Source organism: Prionailurus bengalensis, chromosome D1, assembly GCF_016509475.1.
Source record: "Prionailurus bengalensis isolate Pbe53 chromosome D1, Fcat_Pben_1.1_paternal_pri, whole genome shotgun sequence".
Taxonomy (NCBI): domain Eukaryota; kingdom Metazoa; phylum Chordata; class Mammalia; order Carnivora; family Felidae; genus Prionailurus; species Prionailurus bengalensis.
In genome coordinates this window covers 6566928-6578766 of record NC_057346.1, presented here as the reverse complement: position 1 = coordinate 6578766, position 11839 = coordinate 6566928, and the positions used below count along the sequence as shown (strand labels likewise).

Below are 11839 nucleotides of genomic sequence, written 5' to 3'. Positions count from 1 at the left end.
TTCTATATTTTCCAGATTTTGTACAGTGAGCTAATATTTGCACAGTGGGGATTCCTTTATTAAAATAATGGTACTGGGGGGGGGGACGCCTGGGTGGCTCAGTCGGTTGAGCGTCCGACTTCGGCTCAGGCCATGATCTCGCGGTCCGTGAGTTCGAGCCCCGCATCGGGCTCTGTGCTGACAGTTCAGAGCCTGGAGCCTGTTTCAGATTCTGTGTCTCCCTCTCTCTCTGACCCTCCCCTGTTCATGCTCAAAAATAAATAAACATTAAAAAATAATGGTACTGGGGCATCTGGCTGGCTTACCTGGTAGAGTGTGAAACTCTTGATCTCAGGGTCGTGAGTTTGAGCCCGCGTCGGGCTCTGTGCTGACAGCTCAGAGCCTGAAGCCTGCTTCAGATTCTGTGCCTCCCTCTCTCCCTGCCCCTGCCCAACTCGTGCTCTGTCTGTCTCTCTCTCTGCCTCTCAAAAATAAATAAAACATTAACAAATTTAAAAAAGAAAAAGAAAAATCATCTAATAATACATCTTAAACAGGTAAATTGTAATGTAAGTTATATGTCAAGAAAGTTATTTCCAAAAAAATCTCTTAAAAACCCATGCTGCTGATAATCATTTTCTATATAACTAAGAGGCCCAATCCTTTGGCCCATGCTCCTTACCACACGGCACACACACACTCACTGTTCTGGTGATGACTGTTTCTAGTGCAGCTGCTGAGACGTGACGGCCACACCCATTTGAGTACCTGTCCATTTGCTCCGGTCTTGTCGGTGGTCGCCAGTCTTCCCCAGGAACTGTACCACCTTCTGTTTGTCCTGCTAAAGCATTCTCCCCTGACTCTAAGAATCAGATCATTGCAAAGAGTAGCGACCATTCACGATGATCTGTAAGACTGCCTTTATCAACAATTAGTTTGTGGCACACCGGGGATTAAAACTGGCTTCTTGGGGTTTCGGTGGTTATAGGAGTAATACTAAAGGGGCACCTCGGTGGCTCAGTCGGTTGAGCCTCTGACTCCGGACTTCAGCTCAGGTCATGATCCCAGGGTTGTGGGATCAAGCCTTACATCGAGCATGGAGTCTGCTTAGGATTCTCTGCCCCTCTACCCTGTTCTTGCTCTCTCTCTTTAAAAAAAAAACAACAACAACAGAAAGATGACATTTCTCAAGTGCTTACTATGTGCAAAGCACTGTTTTAAATATTTTACATGTATAACTGGTTATATATGCAGAAGTTCTAAAATTTTTTTGTGAGATTGAACAGCTCAATTTAAAATTTAATAAGCTCTTGCTGTGTGCAAGGCTGAAGCATGACAAAGATGATCTTACTAGAAAAAAGTCACAAATTCTGAGTTATCTCTCAAGGCATAATAAAAGACTATCATCCTTTTAAGTAATTTGGAAACCCAAAAAGCTCTGAGAGTCTACAATTCTTTTTTTTTTTTAATTTTTTAATGCTTTATTTTATTTCTGACAGAGAGAGAGAGACAGAGTGTAAGAGAGGGAGGGGCAGAGAGAGAGGGAGAAACAGAACTCAAAGTAGGCTCCAGGCTCCAAGCTGTCAGCACAGAGCCCGATGCGGGGCTCGAACCCTCAAACTGTGAGATCATGACCTGAGCTGAAGTCAGACGCCCAACCAACTCAGCCACCCAGGCGCCCCATCTGAGAGTCTACAATTCTTTTGATAACTCATTTGGCAGCAAACAATCTGACCTTAATTGGTGACAGGTTATTTACAGACATTCTTTTAGTGTAAATATTTACACATTTTGCTGCACATATATACCTGTTTGATCATGGAGTTCTGCCTCACACTTCACCAGGATTACATAATATAAATAGGATTTCGGATCTCTTGGTTCTTCTTTGCACTTCATTTGTAAACACACACACACACACACACACACACACACACACACACACAGATGCATGTCATTGGAGTTAAGTGGTTGTTTCTGTTTTGAAAGCACCACGAAAGATGGTCCCCAAAGACGGATAATGTAACAACCTTGTGACAACCATAGTTCTCATTCTTTTTATTCATTATTTAAAATCAAGTAACACTCATAACATACTTCAAAAAATGTAAGCCATATCTTTCTCCCATTGGTTTTCATTCTAAGAAAAAAAAATGGCAAGAGATGATTATGGCAAAACAAGTTTCTCCGTGGAATGTGTAAATTAAAACCACGTATATGAAATCCACATTCAATAGGATTAATTCAACATAATAACCATTAATTGCTAGTCACCAAAGTTCACATCAATGAGACAATGTTTTAGGCACCATTTAAAAAAAAGACAAAAAAAATTTACCCAGAGAGATAACAATAAGGAACATTAACTTTGAAAATAATCTTAAAATTGTTTCTTTTCTCTTCATTTACTCTCCAACATGATTATGTGTAATAAGCGAACCAGAGTCTGTAATGATTGACACAGATTGTTACAGTTCAGCACTCGTGTGTCTACTGTCATTCTAGGATTATAGAAACACCAAGTCATGTAGTCGTTCACCCAAATTTGGGAGAATGGTTTGCTAGTTATTTTGGTATCAGGTGAAGATTGGTCGCTCAGGAAGGTTTAGTGAAGACACGGGGATTTAGAAAGATCTGGATTCGGAAGCAGAGACAACTTTTCACCAGCTGTGAAATTTCCAAGAGTTAAGCATCTTGTTGGGAACATACTCTATTTTAAAACACAAAGGACCTAACTTTAAAGCTTTTATAGTCTTTCTTCTTTTTTTTTCTTAAAGATTACATGCTTCCTTTGCATTTCCAACTAAATCTTTGCAGGCAGTTACTGGGGAACAAATGAATCAGCTTATGAAATGGGTCTTTAGTCTTTCACATCCTTGTCACTCGGTCAGACCTAAGGAAATTATTCAAATATAGCGCACTCTTTCAAGTCTGCGAGGCTTTGTACTTGATTGAGCCAAAGGCAATATAGAATCAAAAGCACTCTTAAAAGGATTTTATTAATCCATAGATTCAGTTTTTGAATACTACAAAGTTGGATTAATAGATTGGGAAAGTCCTCTTAACGGTAATAAAGGCTGCTTTGGTCGCCCCTGGAAACAATCATGGAGTATTTTGAGGCTTTTGGAAATCTAGTGTAAACTCTCCAAGAAATCTTGTTTGCTACTATTATGTACATAAAGGCCACATTTAAAAGCATTCTGTTTACAAAATCATTTTGGCTTCAGCTTACCATTTAATGAACATCACATTACTCTATGCAAAGTGTTAATACAGTTCAAGATGAGAAGCATTTCTCAGGGAAAGGGTATCATATGATTAGATAGTTTTTCATTTCCTTTTTATCATGTTTATTAAAAATACTTAGTAATTAGCTACATCATCGTTAGTTTTAAATTTTAAATTTAAATAGGTTTAAATTTAAATTGAATAATTGAAATGAAATAATATCAATGATAATCTGATTCAAGTATACCTGACTTCTAAGACACTTAGTCAAAATGTTTTGCCTGGAGCAAACATTTTTACTATTTCGGTGTCACTATCCACATTCTCCATAATGATGTGTAAGAAAATAGGTCAGTTATTTTATATAGATATATCTATATGGATAAAGATATCTGGCTAAGGTTATACAGAAATTTGGCAACCTTGCATAAGAACTCAGATCTTTGTAGTTATTGTTCATTTTAATATTGTTGTACCACAAACCACTCTTCCATAACCTCAAAATTATATGGCCAATTTTAGAATTTTGTGGATTCAGTTAGATCACATTTTCCCTTTTCTTCAGCACACACACACACACACACACACACCTGACACAGCATGGTAATGAAAAGAACCCCAACTAAGGTATAAGGAGAACTAGAGATCTAGGCTTGCTTCTGCTCATGTGTGACCTTGGTTAAGTATCAACTTTGGGGGCCCTGCATTTCCGTTTGTTTCTTCTGCCTCCTTAGTTCTATTCTAAGTCTTGAAAAACATCAGAACCCTTTAGCCTGAATGTTAGTTTTACCCCACCATTAGTATTATAAAGGGTGTCCAGAAGTTAAATCATATTTTATATTTTAGTTGTTTAACTTCACAAGTAGGCACAGGTGCCTGTTTAAACCTTAAACTGTTGTTAGATAACCAGTTTTTGAGTTGGTGCCATTTTGGACTGGTGCAAAACCGTAACGTAAGATTTAAAATGGTAGCAGTAAAAATAAATTGTTTCACATTTGGCGGGGACAGGTATTCTTACCTGATCAATTACAGTTTGAACTCACTCAAGTGAAACCAATGCAAGGAGATCAAGAAAATGTTGACAATACAACTATTCAAAATCTTATAGGGATGTTATAATTTATATTCTTCTCTCCATAAGCACTATTAAAAATACTTCCATGAACCTAGAAAATGTACAATTACTTAAAATATAATCAAATATCTACTTCAAAGATGCACAAAAACACATTCAAACATGATTCCGGATGGAGTTATGTCTCCTGGGATTTCCCTCCCAATCATTTCCACTTGGGAGGAGCAGTGTTTCAGGGCACGAGGGCACAGGGCACACATGAAACCAAGAGATCCCTCGGGTCCAGGAAAGCCTGCACCTTCCTCTGCTCCCTCTGCAGAATGTGGAAATGGGAAAGAATGTGAGAAAACAACATTCTCATCCATTGTAAATATAATAGTATGCCCGAGAGCAGCTGAGACCAAGCTCATTATGTATTTGCATAATACTTTCTCTGTTTACAAAGCTTTGTCACATGATTCGCTTGATTCTCAAAATTAGTCCATGAAACACAATAAATAGGGTTATTATTGTCATCTTACAGTTAAGACAATGGATGCTTAGCAAGGTTAAGTGACTCACTCGTGTTCAGATACCGGTACAGCAAAGGCAAGCTTAGAACCCAGGTATTCTGATTTCTCGTTAAATATTCTTTCCACCATATCACTTTGGTTTTCAAACAAATGAAGATACTGCAGGTTGACAGTAAACCTCATAATTCCAAAAAGGTGGCTGCATTTGGTGCCCCTTTGTGATTGGGAATGCTTCACAGAAAGAACAGAAATGTATGCTGTAAACTATTGTTATCAAAATGCCCCTTCCAGGAGGAGAATTTAATCAATAAGTTAAAAATTAGGAAACTCAAAAGTCATTTTATAGCCTTAACTCAGCATTCTATCTTTAATTTTACTGAAACGCAATTTGAATGCTAAATATATCAAACATCTAACCAATCTTCCTTGCCCAGAAAAATCTTTCTTTCCTATACTTTTCTTGTCTCAGAACCGGGAAATTCAGAAACTTAATTGGACAAAAAAGTGATCACTAAAAACATTCCGTATTTACCTATACTGATAATTTTGACAACAGTTCAAGGTAAATTGCATTTACTTTCTTTGAAAATGTCGGTATATAAATGAACTTTCCTTGTCTAAATAAGGACAATATACTATAACATCAAAACACTTGCTGATGAACGGTCCTTCATTTTTATTTTTACCAATATTTGCGATAAAATATTTTGCTTGGATCCTTAGATATCTTTACAAAACATAAATCTATCAAGAACAAGAAATCAGAGAACAAAAATGAGTATAAAACTTATTTTCTTACGTCCAGGTAAATTAAGGGAGGATAAATATTTCAAAGAATGGTTTAAAATCTGGCACATTAAATATGGAATTATTATTTTCGTCCTAGTGGATGATACCTCTGAGATCGTTTCCTTTGTAAGCAAACACTGCACTTTTAAATCCACTTTGCTATTCAGCATTAACAGATGAGCTCAGGAGAATGTAATTCCTGATAGAATCTTTTCGATCAGATTCTATATGCACAAAAAAACCCATTTCAAACTGTCAAGAAAAATGAGTAATATTGGTATATGCGAACATTAAGGTTAGCTATGTGCTAACAAAGGGAGAACGGGGATCATTCCGGAGACACTCCAGTTTCAAGAAAAGGTTGTCTGCTTTGCCTGATAATTTAGCACAACCCCCAATCTGGTAGCGTCACCAGCAAGCATAGCGCTCTGAATTAAATACCTTACAAAATAGCATTAGCATCGATTTATAACTGTGTCCTAAATGCTGCCATTGCGTCTCCTGCTGAAGTTAACGTTGGTATTGATCCTGGGATGACACCCAGTCTGTTCACGGGAGTCCTCTGGCCTGTGGGAAGTCAGCAGAAGCATTCTTTCCTGGGTTTTACCGCTTCCTCAGAAGAATGCACCGTATTTGGAACAAAGCCGCTTTTAACCCCTTCCCAGCCATCTTGAATACAAATCTCGCCCCTTTTGATAAGTTCATATATGTCTCTGGTCAGGATTGTAAAGGATTCCTCCACATTTGTGGCATCCTTTGCTGAGGTTTCTATATACTTCATACCACAGTCTGCTGACAGCTTTTCAGCTTCTTCCCTTGTAACCTGACGTCGCGAAGCCAGGTCACATTTATGTCCCACCAGCAGAAATACAATCCGAAATGGCTGTACGTGCATTTTTGCTTCTTCCAGCCAATCTTTCACGTGTTCAAAAGATCGTCGGTTGGTAATGTCAAATACTAAAAATCCGCCAACTGAGTTGCGGTAATAAGATCGAGTTATTGATCTGAAAAATAAATAGAAAAACAGGTTGTGAAAGAATAAGTTGTTCTGCTCCCACCGTAATAAAATCTGAAGGTGACGTAATGTGACTTGACTAGAATTTATAAGCCAAATAGAAAGTGTCTTTTTTTTTTTAATATTTATTTATTTTTGAGAGGCAGACACACAGCACGAGCAGGGGAGGGACAGAGAGAGGGAGACACAGAATCCGAAGCAGGCTCCAGGCCCTGAGCTGTCAGCACAGAACCTGATGCGGGGCTCGAACTCACGAATAGTGAGATCATGACCTGAGCTGAAGTCAGACGCTTAACCAACTGAGCCACCCAGGCGCCCCAGCCAAATAGGAAGTGTCTTAAGTGAACAAAAATATTCTGAGACTAAGAGGAGAGCGGGTTTCATCCACTGACAGAACATTAAAGTGTAGTTATTTTCAGATAGATAAATAAGCACTTACATGGTATGTTATCTCACACTTAAGACTATGTATTTTTATTTTAAAGTATCTGATAGAGGGGTGTCTGGGTGGCTCAGCCGGTTGAGTGTCCAACTTGGGCTCAGGTCATGATCTCACGGTTTGTGAGTTCGAGCCCCGTGTGGGGCTCTGTGCTGACAGCTCAGAGCCTGGAGCCTGCTTCGGATTCTGTGTCTCCTTCTCTCTCTGCCCCTCCCCACGTGTGTCCTGTCTTTCTCCCTCTCTCTCTCTCTCTCTCTCTCTCAAAATAAACATAACAACAACAACAACAACAAAAAAGTATCTGATAGATTATTACATTACTGTGATTAAAAATACGACGATAGGAAGATTTGATGAAGGGCAGAGGTTACCCAACAAACCAGATCTTAAGAATTTCTCTGTCCCTGTCATTTAATTCAAGGAGCTCCTCTCTCCATCAGCTGGGAAAGAAGAAACAAAGCCAAGCCTGTTATAACGTGCGTTACAGGAATGGTCCTGTGCGATACCTATTCGAGAAACAGGAAGTTGCTTGCACATGGGTTATGAATCTGTGCTAGGCATTCCATTTGGCCCCTAAATCTAGTGTCTGCTCTTGTCTGGGCCTTGGGAAGGTGTCATCTACGGAAAGCTTTTCCACACTTCCTTGTCCTTGGGCTTGCTGTGGGGCTTAGCCAATGGAGGCATCAGCTGGTGACCAGAGGAAGGAGGTCAGGGTATCTACCCTTCTCTTTGTCTCCCCTAGACCCTGGCTTGGCAGTAGCTTGTTCCTATTTCTGGTCAAGGTTCCTGTTGGGTAGTGCCTTTCTCATGGGTTCTGCTGGGTTCAGGTAATCCCATTCTCTTTCCTGTCTCTTTTGGCCGGTGAATGGCTTCTCACTGTGGCTAACTCTTTTTTTTTTTTTAATTTTTCAAAAATGTTTTAATTTATTTTTGAAGGAGAGAGAGAGACAGAGCATGAGTGGGGGAGGAGCAGAGAGAGGGGGGACACAGAATCCGAAGCAGGCTCCACACAGGGCTCGAACTCACGAACCATGAGATCATGACCTGAGCCGAAGCTGGATGCTCAACCAGCTGAGCCACCCAGGCGCCCCTCGCTGTGGGTAACTCTGAACACCTCACCATCCTTTTTTGGTGACCTTGCCCATACATATCTCCAGAAATAGTCACTTGGTTAAACTTTCAGTTAACCCTCAAGTGTGCTGTTCCTATCTGTTTTCTTTCTTTCTTTTTTTAAGTTTATTAATTTATTTTGATAGAGAGGGAGTGTGTGTGCACATGTGTGTGTGAGCAGAGGAGGGGCAGAGAGAGAGAAAGAGAATCCCAAGCAGGCTCTGCACTGTCAGCATAGAGCCCTACGCAGAGCTGAATCCCATGAACCGTGATATCATGACCTGAGCCGAAATCAAGAATTGGATGCTTAACCGACTGAGCTATCCGGGCGCCCCTGTGCTATTTTCTGATTGAATCATGAGGCAAGATGGCAAGGCCATACTATTTTATATATCTTGCTTTTATGTGTTATTTTTCTACCTAGAATGTCTTCTACCCTTTTCTGCTTACCAAACTCCTATTTCTCCTTCAAGAGTCAGCTCAAAAATCATAAATATGAGAAGTCTTCACTGTCACTGACCTCTTGTTCCCCACCTCTCTTAGGCAATCTCTTATAATTCCATTGAGCCTTTGGCATACCGCCATTATGATTACGTCCACTTTCACAATGTGCTGATTGGATTGGCTGGGATGTCTCCCACGCAGTTCAAGGCTCCTTGAGGGTCACACATGTTTCCTCTATGTATCTAACAATCCTATTGCCTGGCAAATGATAGATGCTACTTGATACCTGTCATATCGGATTAAGTAATCTTATTGGAGAGGGAAGTGCTAAATGCTGTAGGAGACACAGGTCACGTGTGTTTCAGTTTCCAAGTTGTCAGTGACCTCGAGCATTGAGATGAGCCTCTCTTACTTGCCTGGCCACGAGAGATCTTTGTGGAAGGCCAGTGGGTCACTGGGGCTCTCTCTACCTCTTCCACGCCTTCCTTAGTACCATTTGCTGTGGGAGTGTGAAGAAAGTATCTTTACCTCTTCTTTCTTTCCCTTTCTCCCGCTTCCCTGTTTTTCCTCAGAATTCTTAGCAGAGAGATTCTCAAGTGAATATTTTAGGAATATTTTCTGAAGGACTACTGCATTCTACGGCCACTGACAATAAGAAAAATCTCCCACTATATTTGTCAGGCTACAAATACTGCAGTTCGTTTAAGTTGCTGCTTTAAAAAAAAAACTGAGGCATAATTTGTTATTGTTCTGCTTTTCATCTTTATATGTGTGAATTTAGGTAGATGTGCGGCGCCTTAAGAGAAACCTAATTAAGGCTATGTGATTGAACTGAAAGCTTTAATTTACTCAGCACTGAGTTGGCATTACTTTTATTCTCCCTCCTCTTTAATTTACCATTAGTTTAATTTATAAAAACATACTTTTGTGGTTGAAAACTCAATGTTGAGATGCTCGTATATTAGGCAGAGGCATGTCTTACACTGCAGAAAATGCCATGTTTTCCAGGCCTGTGTGTTTAATTTTGCAAACATATTAGGAATACAGTTGGCAAATCATTCTATAGAACAAAATTATAGCAAATTCTATGCCATATACACTATAGAAACAGCCCTTATTAATGATTAGTTGGGATAAATGGTCTCAATATGACATCTGCCATTTTCTACATAATAACTTGGCCTTCAGTTTCTGTGTGTGGGTACAGATATTAGTTTAGAATTCTGATATGGTTAGGCTTCAGATTCAGATACAGTTGTGCCCTGGGGTAGGTTTTCCCTAACACAGTTGGGCATCCTTACTTTCAGTTATTTAGGGGAAGACACAGGCTTACCGACTGAAACTGGACCTTGAAAGGGAGCGTGTATCTTTCTCTGGACCTCCTTTCTTGGGTAACACTTAGGTATCCATAAATTCTCGAGAGTATTATAGGTAGGGTACAGATCCTGAAATAACTATGTAGGTCAGCCTCCCTGTAAAGAATTTGAGTTGATGATAAGAATTCTTTTTTAAAATTTTTACATGTTTATTTACTTTTGAGAGAGAGAGAGAGAGACAGAGCATGAACAGGGGAGGGGCAGAGAGAAAGGGACACATAGAATCTGAAGCAGACCCCAGGTTCTGAGCTGTCAGCACAGAGCCTGATGTGGGGCTCAAACTCACGAACTGTGAGATTGTGACCTGAGTTGAAGTTGGATGCTCAACCAACTGAGCCACCCAGGCACCCCAGGGAACAATTCTTTATAAGCAACAACATCTTGCTTGCAGGTTACTTTATAACCATTTTCTTCTCGACTCTGAAAGTCTCACTGAATGAATGGATTACAGAAAAGAAAAAAATATTGGGGGGAAGGGGGGTGGGCCATGGAAGGAAAGAAGGAAGAGAAGGGAGAGACAAATAAATGAATGCATTCCAATCTGGTCTCAGGTGTGCTTTGGGAAAGTTAAGAGTTATGATGCTACCCTCTGGCGAGACTGGAAAGGGGATAAATCTAGCATGATGGTGATACAATGGGGAAGGTGAATCATGGAAGATCTTTGTCCCCCCCAAGTGGAAGATCTCCTTTTTTATTTTTAATGTTTATTTATTTTTGAGAGGGAGAAAGACAGAGCACGAACGGGGGAGGTGCAGAGAAAGAGGGAGAACAGAATCTGAAGCAGGCTCCAGGCTTTGAGCTGTCAACACAGAGCCTGACGCGGGGCTCGAACCCACGGACCGTGAGATCATGACCTGAGCTGAAGTCGGAGGCTCAACCAACTGAGCCACCCAGGCGCCCCAGAAGATCTCCTTTTGATTATAAAAGAAACCTCCTTCTTTTATACCTTGAAAACTACACTATTAGGAACTTCCATCCCATTTTAAAGAACAGTCTCCTCTCGGAGTGTTTTCCCCTCCTCCTTGCCTTACTGAAAGCTGCTGTATTTAATCTCATTGCCTGACCACACGGCTTCCCCCCGCAACATGTTCAAGTTGTTCACTCTGTAGGCGCAAGAGGCGGTGGCTTCTGCTTCCCAGGGCCACTTCCAGAGAACTGTCTCCCAACTCCAGTTGTAAAAAAAAGAGAAGAAAAGAAAAGAAAAAAAAGACGCTGCTCCTTTGAGGCTTCTGCCATCTGGCTCTATCATCTTCTGTCATCTGCCAAGTGCGAGGTCATTCCCCGCATGCTGGAGACTCGAGCACTTTGCTTCGTTGTTCTTTCCATCGCACTTCCTCTCATTCTGTTCGTTGATTTCAACACTTATTTGGAGGAGCTGTCTGGTGTCATCTCTCAGTTACCTGATTTCTTCATTTTTTTTTTTGTAATGTTTATTTATTTTTGAGAAAGAGATAGAGGGAGCACGACCAGGAGAAGGGCTGAGAGAGAGGGAGACAGAATCCAAAGCAGGCTCCAGGCTCTGAGATGTCAGCACAGAGCCCGACGCAGAGCTCGAACTCAGGAACCATGAAATCATGACCTGAGCTGAAATCGGATGCCAACTGAGCCATTCGGTCGCCCTGTGGCTTCCTCATTTCTAATGAACTATCCTCGTCATTCTGTCTTTCTCACCTACTTCCTTTTCATCATCAGAAATTCACTACTTCCAAAACTGCAAATATACAGCCTACGTTTTGATCAAAATCTCATAGCCTGCAGCATATTTTTACCGTGATAATTTCAAAATGTTATCAAGATTTGTAATCTACTCAGCAATTCCATGACTTGCTATCCATTAATACCCTCCTATTTTTACTGCCTTCCATGAGACAT

The 11839-nt window shown here is 40.4% G+C and overlaps 1 protein-coding gene across 1 annotated transcript in view; it reads right to left on the bottom strand.

Annotated features, from left to right (window-relative positions):
- Positions 1-2013: 2013 nt before the first annotated feature.
- Positions 2014-11839, bottom strand: part of RAB39A (RAB39A, member RAS oncogene family) — a 30879-nt gene continuing 21053 nt past the window's right edge. Inside the window, exon 2 of the mRNA XM_043579247.1 lies at positions 2014-6587. Within this exon, the coding sequence (XP_043435182.1) occupies positions 6161-6587 (427 nt within the window). The 3' untranslated portion in view covers positions 2014-6160. The remainder of the gene's footprint in view (positions 6588-11839) is intronic.